This window comes from Hyla sarda, chromosome 9 (assembly GCF_029499605.1).
Source record: "Hyla sarda isolate aHylSar1 chromosome 9, aHylSar1.hap1, whole genome shotgun sequence".
Classification (NCBI taxonomy): domain Eukaryota; kingdom Metazoa; phylum Chordata; class Amphibia; order Anura; family Hylidae; genus Hyla; species Hyla sarda.
Window position 1 is genome coordinate 164,223,012 of NC_079197.1, and position 16,175 is coordinate 164,239,186.

Here is a 16,175-nt window from a genome sequence, read left to right on the forward strand (position 1 = left end):
AACTCTCTGACTGACTCTGTTTATGGGGGCACTCTTTGGCTAATGCTGTTTAGAGGAAACCCTCTGACTGACACTGTTTATGGGGGCACTCTCTGGCTAATGCTGTTCAGAGGAAACCCTCTGGGTTTATGGGGGAACTCTATGGCTGACGCTGTTCAGAGGAAAACCCACTGGCTTACACTCTCTACTGATCTACACAACAATAACAACAACAACAACTAACACTATCTCTTGTAATGACTGACACAGATGCTTCCTTGTTGGTTTTAACTTTCTTTAATCATCTTTCGGCCATTTGCTGCTGCATAACATAAAACGCCACACAGTAACTTCAGGATGCTAATAAAAAAATAAATTATACAAAATCTTTATTACATAGTATCTAAAGTGCTCGCACTGACCGGCAATGCTGCATCACTTTGGTTATCAGTTTAGCAAACATGCTTACGTCATATCATTGTTATAAATACATCGCAATATAATATATGTAACACACACATCTACCACTAGATGTCACCCTCACACTGTATTCTATGTGGCGGAGCATCTATAACACTCACAGTGGCCATAGGGTGTCAGTAACGTGGAGTAACAGGTAGCTCTTAAATAAATAAATACATCAAATCGGTAACAGTCGTATACAACATCTTCTACGACGATTCTGCTGCAATACTCTCATTGGCCAGGAATGGCAGTATAGATTACAAGACCTCACCGGACATAATACTTTTGCTTCAAGGTAGAAATGACTACGTTTGAGGTAGTGAACTCAGCCACTTAAATGTAGGAGCCCGAAACAACGTAGCGGTTCATTCCTTTAGGTCTTCGGAAATAGTGTAATGCCTGTAAAGTGAATTCGAGAGTCAGAGATGGTGTGTCTCATATGGGATCTCATGATGGTGTCAATGTTATAGTTATCATAGTAAAGCATAGACAAATGTATATCGAAAATCTTGGCCAAAGATGATTATTTGGGATCGTTCGTGATACTAATAGCGATGAAGCCAGTGTTGGGGGGAGGAGGGATGGGTAACATAGTATAGTGAGGGCTCGGGCTGCCCTATCCTGTTGTGTGCAATGCCATTGTCTTCTGGTTTCTTAAAGGGGTACTCCAGTGCTTAGACATCTTATCCCTTATCCAAAGGATAGGGGATAAGATGCCTGATCGCGGGAGTCCCGCCGCTGGGGACCGCTGTGATCTTGCATGCGGCACCCCGTTTGTAATCAGTCCACGTCTACTACAGGGCAGGCGGCGTGTGACGTCACGCCCCCGCCCCCGTGTGATGTCACGCTCCGCCCCTCAATGCAAGCCTACGGGAGGGGGCGTGATAGCTGAGGGGTGGAGCGTGACATCACACGGGGGCGGGGGCGTGACGTCATACGCCGCCCGCCCTGTGGTTGACGGTAATCAGTCCCGGAGCAAACACGCTCCAGGGACTGATTACAAACGGGGTGCCGCGTGCAAGATCACGGGGGTCCCCAGCGGCGGGACACCTGCGAATCAGGCATCTTATCCCCTATCCTTCGAATAGGGGATAAGATGTCTAAGCACCGGAGAACCCCTTTAAAAAAATGGAGATGTAATAAAGGTACCTTCAACAGCTGACGGCCAAACAAGCTTGTTTACATATGTACGCCTTCATATGTACTCACAGCTCACCCAAGCGTGCATGTGTTGTCAGTATAGAGAGTGGTAAGATTAAAGGGGTACACTGGTGGAAATTTTTTTTTTAAATCAACTGGTGCCAGAAAGTTAATCAGATTTGTAAATGACTTCTATTAAAAAAATCTTTACCCTTCCAGTACTTTTTAGCAGCTGTATGCTACAGAGGAAATTCTTTTCTTTTTAAATTTCTTTTTTGTCTTGCCCACAGTGCTCTCTGCTGACACCTGATGCCCTTATCAGGAACTGTCAAGAGCAGGAGAGAATCCCCTTAGCAAACCTATGCTGCTCTGAACAGTTCCTGACACGGACAGAGGTGTCAGCAGAGAGCACTGTGGACAAGACAAAAAAGAAATTCAAAAAGAAAAGAATTTCCTCTGTAGCATACAGCTGCTAAAAAGTACTGGAAGGGTAAAGATTTTTTTTAATATAAGTCATTTACAAAGCTGTTTAACTTTCTGGCATCAGTTCATTTAAAAAAAAAAGTTTTCCACCGGAGTATCCCTTTAAATGGGCGCGCTCATTAAATTTTTTTTTGCTATTGCACTCCTTATGGTAAATAAAAAATCTTTCTAATGTACTTTGTTTAGAAAAATAAGTTTTCCATGTTTTATTTGTGTTTAAAAAAGCTGCCACTAGGTGTCTCCCAGAGCACATTCCCCCCATCTCTTGCCCAGACTTTGGACTCCTGCTGGCCTGGCAGAAGTCCGAAATCAAGAAATGCAGTCTGAAGTGCTGAGGGGTGTGTGTGCAGCCTTAGCCAACCATAGCTCATCTCACACTGAACTGCTCTGGGCTGTGTGTAGCAGAGTGAGGGAGGAAGTTCTCCCCTGTATGGCTTCAGATGATGTCACGCCTGCTGGGGAACGCCCCTTCCCAATCTGTGAATCTGAGCCTGAGCAGAAAACTAAAAAATAATAAAAATAAAGGCAGGAGGTGGTTTATCATGATGGGGGCAGTGACCTGGAGGATTATAACATTTAACAGGATCATGACAGGTACTCTTTAACTCTATGGATAACAAAAGGATCAGATCTTACAATTTAACATGGCCGATCTGTCGAAGACATCAGGAAGCCTTCATACACATTAGAGGAACAATTTGGGCTTCAAAACGGACTGCAGGATCGATTTGATGCTGAAGGGGCCCACCACATCAAGGACAATAAACAAGTAGTTTATTCACAGACATGCAACGCGTTTCACTGCGCATGCGCAGTGAAACGTGTTGCATGTCTGTGAATAAACAATGTTTTTATTGTCCTTGATGTGGTGGGCCCCTTAAGTGCCGAATTGAACCTGCAGTCCATTTGGAAGTCCAAACTGTTCCTCTATTATCCAGCAGCGGGAAGGGTGCAGATGGGATCGTATCTTCCCTCAAAACGCTCATTTCATTGTTGTGTATGATGTTACACAACCGTCTGAGGTAAGTGGCCTCTATCCATTTCCGCTCCACTACTTTGGTGTTTTTACACTTTGTCTCTTTTTCTAGACTTCATAGACATTAGATAGTCAGCTGGCTCTGCCGAAATCTGTTGGTTTAGCTGACTGTTTTCAAATATGATCACCCCAAGAGGGGGAGTCAAAGTAGGCTAAGGGGGAATTAGTTGCCATACAGTGAAATGAGATGGGCATTATGTCTTAAAGGGGTACTCTGGTGGAAAACATTATTATTTTGTTTTTTTAATCAACTGGTGCCAGAAAGTTTAACAGATGTGTATATTACTTCAATTTAAAAATCTTAATCCTTCCAGTACTTATCAGCTGCTGTATACTACAGAGGAAGTTCTTTTCTAGTTGAATTTCCTTTCTGTCTGACCACAGTGCTCTCTGCTGACACCTCTGTCCGTGTCAGGAACTGTCCAGAGCAGGAACGAATCTCTATAGCAAACCTATCCTGCTCTTGACAGTTCCTGACAGGGAAAGAGGTGTCAGCAGAGAGCACTGTGGTCAGACAGAAAATACATTTCTAGAGCATATAGCAGCTGATAAGTACTGGGAGGATTTAGATTTCAATTTACAAATCTGTTTAACTTTCTGGCACCAGTTGATTTAAAAAAAAAAAAAAATTCCACCGAAATACCCCTTTAAGATGGTCCTTATTAAGACCTGCTACTTAACCTAGCGCTATTTGCTATTTGCATAAGACCCCAAGGACCTTTTGAGGGCTGGAAATATCTGTCTAATTATTTTGTTTGCTGTGCTTGTCTAATATTTCTTAGGTAAGTTGCAGAGAAGGACTTACCAATAACGTTCCTCCAAATAAAAGGAAAGTGCCAACGCCAACAGCCAGGGAGATGACAATGATTTTCCAAGGGGCCAGAAAATTGGTGGAACCATTGGTGGTGGCAACTGAAAGAAGATACAAGGTATATATTAGCTCACACTCACTTATTTTCCTTCTAAATTTAATGCATTTGTCTAATATATTTTCATTTACCTGAACTCTGGTGCTGGGTGCTTGGGTTATTGGTGAAGGTGGCAGAAGGAGTCATTTGGGAAGAAGAACCAGAATTGGTTGCTGCTGCTGAAGAGGACTTGGGACCAGTAGTGGACACTGTGTTTGTACCAGAGAAAGGATTGGTGAAAGATGAAGATGTTGTAGAAGATATTGGGTTGCTAGGAGAATTGGATGTAGTAGATACTGTGTGTGTACCAGAGCCGGGATTGGTGGAAGATGAAGAAGTTGTAGAAGATGTTGAGTTGCTGGGAGAATTGGATGTAGTAGACACTGTGTGTGTACCAGAGCCGGGATTGGTGGAAGATGAAGAAGCTGTAGAAGATGTTGGGTTGCTGGGAGGACTGGATGTAGTGGACACAGTGTGTGTACCAGAGCCGGGATTGGTGGAAGATGAAGAAGTTGTAGAAGATGTTGAGTTGCTGGGAGAATTGGATGTAGTAGACACTGTGTGTGTACCAGAGTCCAGATTGGTGGAAGATGAAGAAGCTGTAGAAGATGTTGGGTTGCTGGGAGGACTGGATGTAGTGGACACAGTGTGTGCACCAGAGTCGGGATTGGTGGAAGATGAAGCTGTAGAAGATGTTGGGTTGCTGGGAGAACTGGATGAGCTGCTGCTTGGTACCACTGAACTACTTGTAAGGTTAATTGTGGTTCTTTGCGTTGAAGTTGTTGATGAAGGTGTTGTGTTCATTGGAACATTGTGACTATTGGTAATGTCCCTGTGTGACGCTGTCGTGCTACTTTCTGAAGTTGAGTGGACACTGGAAGATTCACTAACAGAAATCATTGTAATATTGGGTGTTGATGTTGTTGACATAGAAGATGACACTGATTTAGTCATGTCAACTGAGGAACTACTGGTGATAGTAGGTCCACTGAAAGCTGTAACTGTGCTACTGGTTGATACTGGTTGGATACTTGTTCCATTATTAAATGAGGTCACTTTATTGGTGGCTCTTGGTGTCGATTGCATAGAACTTCCTGAGCCCAATGATGTTGTACTAGCAGTATCAATTGAAGGCGTCACACTGGTACTGTTTTTCAATGGCATGATATTGGAGGAATCAGAAGGGGAGGTTTCGTTAATCAGAGTAATAGGTGAGTTGGTAGTGGCATCGGAAGACATGCTAAGGTCACCTGTGACCTTACCGAAAAAAGTCATAGTTGGACTTGTGGTTATTGTAGATAGAATAGGAGATGAAGCTGTACCTGTATACATATTACTTGAATGTCTTTCTGTACTTCTTGTGGTGACACCAGATGTTGTTAGGTCTGAACCAGTCACTGTGTCATTCACAACTGCCTGGTTGGTAATACCACTTTCAGAAGTTGTTAGCGTGACGTTGTTCAGAGTTATTGGATTACCGCCATCATTACCAGGAGATGTGCTGAAGCTCCTGGTATTGGGAGATGATGAACCTAAAGATGTTGCTGAATTGCGCATAGTAGTATGAGGGTCTGTGCTATTGCTGCTAGGAATTGCTGTTGTGCCATTACTTCTAGGTGATTGGCTCTCACTGCTGGAAGAGGTCATCATAATGTCTTTGGTTGAAGCCAATGTACTTGTTTGTGTGATTGTTTCAACTTTAGAACCCTGTGGGAAACTACTAGAAGAGTCCATTGTGCTATGAGTAGGTATCATACTTGGTGCTGCTGTAACAGAGGTTGAACCCAGTTGAGAAGTGTGTGATATTGGTGGGACATTGGTTGATATCTGGGCACTGGTGGTAGTATCTGAATAATTCACTTTGTTACTAAGTGTTGATGTAGTTTTGTCACTGTTTGATGGTGGATGATTACTAGTTGATGTTTGTTTTATATTTGTTACACCATTGGTCACGATACTGCTTGACAAAGCTGATGTGCTTAAATATACACCGGTATTGTTCATAGTATGAGGGTCGATGCTACTGCTGCTAGGAATTGCTGTTGTGCTATTTCTTATTGGGGATTGGCTCTCATTGCTGGTAGAAGTCACAATGATATCTTTGGTTGAAGCCAATGCACTTGTTTGTGTGACTGTTCCAACTTGAGAACCTTGTGGGAAACTACTAAAAGAGTCAATTGGTCTTTCAGTAGATATCATACTTGGTGCTGCTGTTGTAACAGAGGTTGAACGCAGTTGGGATGTATTTGACACTGTTTTGACATTGGTTGATATTAGAGGAAAACTGGGTGTTGTAGTCTGAACATTGGGTGTTGTAGTCTGAACACTGGGTGTTGTAGTATCTGAATAATTCACTTTGTTACTAAGTGTTGATGTAGTTTTGTCACTGTTTGGTGGTGGTTGATTACTTGTTGATGTTGGTTTTATATTTGTGGCACCATTGGAAGAGTTGGTCAGGATACTGCTTGATGAAGCTGATGTGCTTAAATATACACCGGTACTGTTCATAGTATGAGGGTCCGTGCTACTGCTGCCAGGAATGACTGTTGTATTACTACTCTTTGGTGATTGGCTCTCATTGCTGGAAGAGGTCATCATAATGTCTTTGGTTGAAGCCAATGTATTTGTTTGTGTGACTGTTCCAACTTTAGAACCTTGTGTGAAACTAATAGAAGAGTCCATTGTGCTATAAGTAGGTATCATACTTGGTGCTGCTGTAACAGAGGTTGATCCCAGTTGGGAAGTGTTTGACATCGGTGGGACATTGGTTGATATCAGAGGAATACTGGGTGCTGTAGTCTGGGCACTGGTGGTAGTTTCTGAATCATTCACCTTATTACTAAATGATGATACAGTTCTGTCACTGTTTGGTGGTGGTTGATTACTTGTTGATGTTGGTTTTATATTTGTGACACCATTGGAGGAGCTGGTCAGGATACTGCTTGATGAAGCTGATGTGCTTAAATATACACCAGTACTGTTCATAGTCTGAGGGTCCGTGCTACTGCTACTAGGAATTGCTGTTGTGTTACTACTCTTTGGTGATTGGCTCTCATTGCTGGAAGAAGTCATCATAATGTCTTTGGTTGAAACTAATTCTCTTGTTTGTGTGACTGTTCCAACTTTTGAACCTTGTGTGAAACTACTAGAAGAGTCCACTGTGCTTTCAGTAGGTATCATACTAGGTGCTGCTGTAACAGAGGTTGATCCCAGTTGGGAAGTGTTTGACATCGGTGGGACATTGGTTGATATCAGAGAAACACTGGGTGCCGTAGTCTGGGTTGGGACATTGGTTGATATCTTTGCACTGGTGGTAGTATCTGAATTATTCACCTTGTTACTAAGTGTTGATGTAGTTCTGTCACTGTTTGGTGGTGGTTGACTACTAGTTGATGTTGGTTTTATATTTGTAACACCATTGTAAGAGGTGGTCAGGATACTGCTTGATGAAGCTAATGTGCTTAAATATACATCGGTACCGTTCATAGTATGAGGGTCCGTGCCAGGAATGACTGTTGTGAAAATACTCTTTGGTGATTGGCTCTCATTACTGGAAGAAGTCATCATAATGTCTTTGGTTGAAACTAATTCACTTGTTTGTGTGACTGTTCCAACTTTAGAACCTTGTGTGAAACTGCTAGAAGAGTCCATTGTGCTTTGAGTAGGTCTCATACTTGGTGCTGCTGTAACAAAGGTTGATTCCAGTTGGGAAGTGTTTGACATCGGTGGGACATTGGTTGATATCAGAGGAACACTGGGTGCCGTAGTCTGGGCACTGGTGGTAGTTTCTGAATTATTTACTTTGTTACTAAGGGCTGATGTAGTTCGGTCACTGCTTGATGATAATTGACTAGTTGATGTTGGTTTTACATTTGTAACACCATTGGAAGAGTTGTTCAGGATACTGCTAGTCAAAGCTGATATGCTTAAATATACACCAGTACTGTTCATAGGAGGGCTCCTGGTAACTGTACTAATATTTGTGTTGGTGTCTGATTCTGCTTGAGTACTGGTTGTTCCTACTTGAGTGGAAGTCTTTATCCCAGTAGATGATGTTGTTGTACTTGGATCTGTGTCAATGCCATTAGTTGATATTGGGGAAGGTGGTAATGTAGCAGAAGACATAGTTGTAGTATTATTTACTAATGGTTGAATTGTTGATGGTGGAAGTACACTAATGCCATTGCGGATCACTGATGTAGTTGAGATTTCATTTGTTACTGACATAAAAGCAGTTGATGTAGACTGGCTATTGGTATTTAGTGTTGGTGGTATACCCGAAGAAATAGTGGTTACCATATCTGATGTTGGTTCATTTTTGGTTACAGTTGTTTGGATACTTGTATGGTAGGATGCATTTATCACGTTACTCTGGGTTGATGACAAGGCATTGTAAGGTGTGCTGTTATATGATGTAGACTTGGTGCTCAAATCACCATTTGTGGACATTGTACTTGTAAGCATCGCAGAGAAGGTTCTGGAAGATGTGCTAGCACTTGTGGTGGGATTTACAGCTGCAGTTTTGGGTTCTTGAGATGATCTGGTGCTGGGTGATAGGTTAAGAGTTGGTGTTATAGAAGGTGCTCCTGTATACAGTGTCCCATCTGGTTGACTATTACTTTCTGTTGATAATGGTGTAGAGCTGTTCTCTTCTGGTCCTATGGTGGGGAGAGTCCTTAAATATGTGGAATCCTCTGCTTGACTACTGGTTTTATTAGTGGAGAGAATACTTATATACGTGGTCTCTTTTGGCTGACCACTGGTTTCATCACTGGGAAGTGTACTTATGAATGGGGTCTCTTCTGGAATATTACTGGTTTCAAAATAGGTAACAAGAGTTGTATACAGGGTATCTTCTGTGTGGGAATAGTCTGTTGTTGCATCTTGTGGTTGACCGCTGGTTGGGAGAAGATCTGGAGATTCTGTTGTACTGGAAAATATGTTTATTATTGGGTTGAGAACAGGATCAAGCAATCCGGCTTCAGTATTCTGTCCTGTGGAAAGGGACATAGTGTAAGAACCCTCCGTGTGAAGATAATACAGGTCTTATCCATTTATACAAACCATGAAACGCATATGAAAAACTGTTGTAAAAGGCAATAAATGAAATAAATAAATAAAGAAAGACAGGTTTTCCTCTATTTCTAGTAACACATTTTGTCTATTGCCTGTGTCTGGTAGTGTAGTCAGTCCCATTTAAGTTACTTTAGGAGGACTGACTTTATCACAGCCATTGGCAAGATTGGCGCCTATTTCTTGGAAATAGAATTGGACAATCCTTTGTTTGTTATAAGAGATCACTAAAAATAAGACAATGAAAGGGCACCTTGCTGATAGGAACCCTAGTGATCAGTGATCTGTGGTGGAACCAGGTAAGTCATCAATCCCCCTACAGCCCCACCACAGGGGAAATGAAGCATTACAAGGCAGCCATTGAATTCATTCAACTGCCCGGTAAAACACTCACATACGATCCATTCCAGGTAAGAGATGTGTCTGTAGATGTTTTCAAGTCTGGTTAATAGCTGAGGATTCTGAACATGGATTGTCTCAATAATGTAGAATTCGAGTTGAAAAAATTGGCTTTCTAGACCTGACAAAAGTTTATTTAGCCCCTATCCACAGGATAGAGGATACGTAACTGATCGTGGAGGGTCCGACCGCTGGACCTCCCGCGATCTCCAGGATGGGACCTTGGCTCTCCCAGTGAGGAGCGCGTGTCCTCTACCGGTAGATGCCACGAGCTCCATTCATTTCTATGGGAGCTCCAATGATGCCTGAGAGCTGTGCTCGGTTCTTTTTGGCGCTCCCATAGAAATGAATGGTGTGTGTGCCGGCTGCAGCACCTACTCCTCACTGAGGTCCCATCCCGGTAATTGCTGGGGGTCCGGGCGCTGGATCCTGTGGATAGGGGATAAGTTAATTTTGGCGAAGTTCTCCTTTAAAGGGTAGCTCCCACCATCACTTTTTTTTTCTGTCTCTGCCTATTACCCATCTATCCCTAACCCCCTCCCTGCCTTTAATTTTTCTTTTTACATATTAAAAATGCTTTTTTGTCTGCCTAGTAGCGTGCTCACTACCAGGCAGACTTCCCCAGCAGGCACCACGTCACTGATGCCTGCTGGGGCCGACACTTCCGCCCGTAGTTCACCTATACAGGGAGTCTCCAGCTGTTTCCCCACTGCAACTCCCAGCTTGCCATGACATCTATTGGCTGTCCGGGCATGCTGGGAGTTGTAGTGGGGAAACAACTGGAGGCACCCTGTATAGGTGAACACCGGAGCACATACCGCTCCCCGCCGCGCAGCCCGCAACAGTTTCCATGCAACACTAATGTGGCACAACAGTTGCGCAGGCTCTTGAACTGTGTCATACACCGACATACAGCTAAAACCATGCGGTAAGAGCTTGAATTTCAATGAACTCTGAACTCTGACCTTGTCAATGAACTCTGACCTTGTCCATGAAGATAAATAAAAAAATAAAAATAGAATAAAAATGGCAGAATAGTTATTTAATGTTCTTCTATCTTCGCAAAGATTGGAAACAAAAAGTTGGCTATTACCTAAGGCAGTGGTCTCAAACTGTGGCCCTCCAGATGTTGCAAAACTTCAACTCCCAGCATGCTGGGAGTTGAAGTTTTGTAACATCTGGAGGGCCACAGTTTGAGACCACTGACCTAAGGTGATACCAGTAAAAACTACAAGCCATCCCATGACACCCTGACCTCATGCAGCTATGTCAGCAGGAAAATCCAAATGTTACAGGTCTAAGACATAATAAAAATAATACTAATAATAATAAAATAATATAAAAATAAAATTAAAAAAAGGTTTTCAAAAAAGAGCAACGCTTCAACACTCATGTACTCTTTCCGCTTAAACCATTGGCTTAGTATCCTAATGCTATACCACAATTATGAATGTTAGGCTGAGCTGAATGTTCATGTTCATCGGGAGAGAGATAGCACCTATAGATGACAACCATACATGATGTATGGGCACCTTTAATTCTGTAAGCAAAAGAATCTCATGTCACACCTATCGCATACGCAGAGTATTTTACTCTGCAATAAATCTGCCTGGCAGCGGGAAATATGCGCCACGTTTAGAATAGGCACACAGGACATCCCTCCAAACCTTACTGCACACACAGGGCAGCAGTGGGATGTCCTGTGTGCCTATTCATAGCAAAATGTGCTGCGTACTTCCCGCTGCCCAGCAGATTTATTGCAGAGTAAAATACTCTGCGTATGCGCTATGTGTGACCCTACCCTGAGTCAACATAGCCACATGAAAAGTCTGTCCAGTCAGCAGGTCAGTGGTACATGCTTCTCCTCACAAACAGGCCTTATTCAAACCCTTATCCAAGATCAATAACACATTCTAGACATTCTAACATGAGGTCAATGCCTTAAGGTATTGTCAATAACTGTTGGCTGTATGTTCATTTGGCAAACAGTTACCTCTCCCGATCTCTACATAAATGTTCGACAGGACTGAACATTGAAATTTTTCTATGGGGAGGGGTGAACCACAGCCCGACTACTCTGTTACTTGCTTGTCCCTCATAGAACATTAGGATTTAGCAGAAAAAACTCCAACATCATCTGTGGGTGGAAAGCTGGGAGTTCGGATGGCTGTGGAATAAGGTGAATGGGCTACTATAGTCTTACCCTCACATAGGTTTAATGTTGGCTTCTCACACTCACAGAAGATCAATACTTCATTCTCAACCTCACATAGGATCAGTGCTCTATTCTGACACTACCATAAGGTCAATGCTGGCTTCTCACCCTCACATAGGGTCAGTGCTGACTTCTCACCCTCTTATAAGGTCAGTGCTGGCTTCTCATCCTCATATAAGGTCAATGCTTGCTTCCCACCCTGACATAGGGTCAATGCTGGCTTCCCACCCTGACATAGGGTCAATGTTGGCTTCCCACCCTGACATAGGGTCAATGTTGGCTTCCCACCCTGACATAGGGTCAATGCTGGCTTCCCACCCTGACATAGGGTCAATGTTGGCTTCCCACCCTGACATAGGGTCAATGCTGGCTTCCCACCCTGACATAGGGTCAATGCTGGCTTTTCACCCTCACATAAAGTCAATCTTGGCTTCTTGTCCACAAATAAGGTTAATGCTGGCTTCCCACCCTGACATAGGGTCAATGTTGGCTTCCCACCCTGACATAGGGTCAATGCTGGCTTCCCACCCTGACATAGGGTCAATGCTGGCTTCCCACCCTGACATAGGGTCAATGCTGGCTTCCCACCCTGACATAGGGTCAATGCTGGCTTTTCACCCTCACATAAAGTCAATCTTGGCTTCTTGTCCACAAATAAGGTTAATGCTGGCTATGAGATAGTGAGAATATCACAGTGGTCTCCAAACTGTGGACCTCCAGATGTCACAAAACTACAACTTGCAGCTGCACGGACACCGACCGTCCATTCATCGGTGTTAATGTTGGATGTCATTGCCGGTAGCTCTGTATTCATCCCAATGATATGCCGGGTGGGGACTTACCAGCTATGAGAATGGTGACCAGCAGTGCCAGGGGGGCAGCGTGTAGTCCCGGGTACTCCATGGCAGATCCTGCACTTATTCTATTCTTAATAAAATGATTCTAGATCCCCAGAATACAGTTTTATATGCCGGGATTTATTCGGTGGGTGGGGAAATGATTACATTTTGATGTCATTAGTGACCTCAGGATGAGACATGTCTAATGTAAACTGTACAGATATCTCCCTCACATACAATAGGTAGAAGAGCGAAAACAGGGAGTGCCACTACTGAAGTGCCATGAATAGTAGAGCTTATCTATTGGGAGGGGTGTAACTGTTTATATACACAAAGAGCTCTACAAAACGTTATACACCGTATACAGAACATGAGAGGCTGTGACACGGAAAGATGGAGAGAAGAAGGCAAGATGAGAGATAAATATTGATATGATAGATAGATAGATATGAGATAGATATGAGATAGATATATATGAGATACATAGATAGATATGAGATAGATAGATAGATAGATAGATATGAGATAGATAGATAGATAGATAGATATGAGATAGATATATAGATATGAGATAAGATAGGTAGATAGATATGAGATAGATAGATATGAGATAGATAGATAGATAGATATGAGATAGATAGATAGATATGAGATAGATAGATAGATAGATAGATATGAGATAGATATGAGATAGATAGATATGAGATAGATAGATATGAGATAGATAGATATGAGATAGATAGATATGAGATAGATAGATAGATATGAGAGAGATAGATATGAGATAGATAGATATGAGATAGATAGATATGAGATAGATAGATATGAGATAGATAGATATGAGATAGATAGATATGAGATAGATAGATAGATAGATATGAGATAGATATGAGATAGATATGAGATAGATAGATATGAGATAGATAGATAGATAGATAGATAGATAGATAGATATGAGATAGATAGATATGAGATAGATAGATAGATATGAGATAGAAAGATATGAGATAGATAGATATGAGATAGATAGATAGATAGATATGAGATTGATAGATATGAGATAGATAGATATGAGATAGATATAGATAGATATGAGATAGATATGAGATAGATAGATAGATAGATATGAGATACATAGATAGATATGAGATAGATAGATAGATAGATATGAGATAGATAGATAGATAGATAGATAGGAGATGGATAGATATGAAATATATATATAGATAGATAGATATGAGATAGATAGATAGATATGAGATAGATAGATATGAGATAGATATAGATAGATAGATATGAGATGGATAGATATGATATAGATAGATAGATATGAGATAGATAGATAGATATGAGATAGATAGATATGAGATAGATAGATAGATAGATAGGAGATAGATATGAGATAGATAGATAGATAGATAGATATGAGATAGATAGATATGAGATAGATAGATAGATAGATATGAGATGGATAGATATGAAATATATAGATAGATAGATAAATAGACATGAGATGTATACATATTAGATAGATAGATGTGAGTTATATAGATAGATATGAGATGGATAGATAGATATTAGACAGATAGATACAGTCATGGCCGTAAATGTTGGCACCCCTGAAAACTTTCAAGAAAATGAAGTATTTCTCACAGAAAAGGATTGCAGTAACACATGTTTTGCTTTACACAGGTTTATTCCCTTTGGGGGAGATTTATCAAAACCTGTCCAGAGGAAAAGCTGCCCAGTTGCCCATAGCAACCAATCAGATTGCTTCTTTCATTTTTAACAAGGCCTCTGCAAAATGAGAGAAGCAATCTGATTGGTTGCTATGGGCAACTGTGCAACTTTTCCTTTCCACAGGTTTTGATAAATTTCCCCCTTTGTGTGTATTGGAATTAAACCAAAAAAGGGAGAAAAAAAGCAAATTGGACATAATGTCAAATAAACTCCAAAAATGGGCTGGACAAAATTATTGGCACCCTTTCAAAATTGTGGATAAATAAGATTGTTTCAAGCATGTGATGCTCCTTTAAACTCATCTGGGGCAAGTAACAGGTGGGGGCAATATAAAAATCACACCTGAAAGCAGATAAAAAGGAGAGACGTTCACTTAGTCTTTGCATTGTGTGTCTGTGTGTGCCACACTAAGCATGGACAACAGAAAGAGGAGAAGAGAACTGTCTGAGGACTTGAGAACCAAAATGGGGAAAAATATCAACAATCTCCAGGTTACAAGTCCATCTCCAGAGATCTAGATTTGCCTTTGTCCACAGTGCGCAACATTATCAAGAAGTTTGCAACCCATGACACTGTAGCTAATCTCCCTGGGCGTAGACGGAAGAGAAAAATTGATGAAAGGTGTCAACACAGGATAGTCCGGATGGTGGATAAGCAGCCCCAAACAAGTTCCAAAGATTTCAAGCTGTCCTGCAGGCTCAGGGAGCATCAATGAACTTGAGTAAGCCAAAATCCTTCTGGGAAAACGTCTTGTGGACAGATGAGACCAAGATAGAGCTTTTTGGTAAAGCCCATCATTCTACTGCTTACCGAAAATGGAATGAGGCCTACAAAGAAAAGAGCGCAGTACCTACAGTGAAATATGGTGGAGGTCAATGATGTTTTGGGGTTGTTTTGCTGCCTCTGGGGGCCTTGAATGTGTACAAGGCATCATGAAATCTGAGGATTACCAATGGATTTTGTGTCGGACTTTACAGCCGAGTGTCAGAAAGCTGGGTTTGCGTCCGAGATCTTGGGTCTTCCAGCAGGACAATGACCCCAAACATACGTCACAAAGCACCAGAAATGGATGGCAACAAAGCGCTGGAGAGTTCTGAAGTGGCAGCAATGAGTCCAGATCTAAATCCCATTGATCACCTGTGGAGAGACCTTAAAATTGCTGTTGGGAAAAGGCGCCTTCCAATAAGGGACCGGGAGCAGTTTGCAAAGGAAGAGTAGTCCAACATTCCGGCTGAGAGGTGTAAGGAGCTTATTGATGGTTATAGGAAGCTACTGATTTCAGTTATTTTTTTCCAAAGGGTGTGCAACCAAATATTAAGTTAAGGGTGCCAATAATTTTGTCCAGCCCATTTTTGGAGTTTGGTCCAATTTGCTTTTTTTCCTCCCTTTTTTGGTTTAGTTCCAATACAAAGGGAATAAACATGTGTATAGCAAAACATGTGTTACTGCAATCCTTTTCTGTGAGAAATACTTCATTTTCTAGAAAAAATTCAGGGGTGCCAACAATTACGGCCATGACTGTATATAGATAGATATGAGATAGATACAGTGGGGGAGATTTATCAAACCTGTCCAGAGGAAAAGTGTCCCAGTTGCCCATAGCAACCAATCAGCTCACTTCTTTCATTTTTAACAAGGCCTCTGAAAGAAGCGATCTGATTGGTTGCTATGGGCAACTGGGAAACTTTTGCTTTGCACAGGTTTTGATAAATCTCCCCCAGTGTGTAGAAGATAAACTGCAGCTCTCCAAAAGGATTAAATGGGGATCAAAATGTGTATTTATTGCATCCAATGTGAAGTAACGTTTCGGTCGCCCAGTGCGGCCATTTTCAAGCATGCAAACAAGTACAAGTGCAGCATATAAATGACAATGATAACAGTGATTACATATCATTATG

The 16,175-nt window shown here is 41.8% G+C and overlaps 1 protein-coding gene across 1 annotated transcript; it reads right to left on the minus strand.

The window, feature by feature from the left end:
* Positions 1-270: 270 nt before the first annotated feature.
* Positions 271-12,678, minus strand: LOC130291626 (mucin-2-like). Its single transcript, XM_056540605.1, has 4 exons — positions 12,541-12,678; positions 4,104-9,005; positions 3,909-4,015; positions 271-843 (listed from the first exon to the last, which is right to left on the minus strand). Exons 1-4 carry the CDS (start codon positions 12,599-12,601, stop codon positions 778-780), a joined length of 5,136 nt encoding a protein of 1,711 aa, XP_056396580.1. The 5' UTR covers positions 12,602-12,678; the 3' UTR covers positions 271-777.
* Between the last annotated feature and the right edge of the window lie 3,497 nt (positions 12,679-16,175).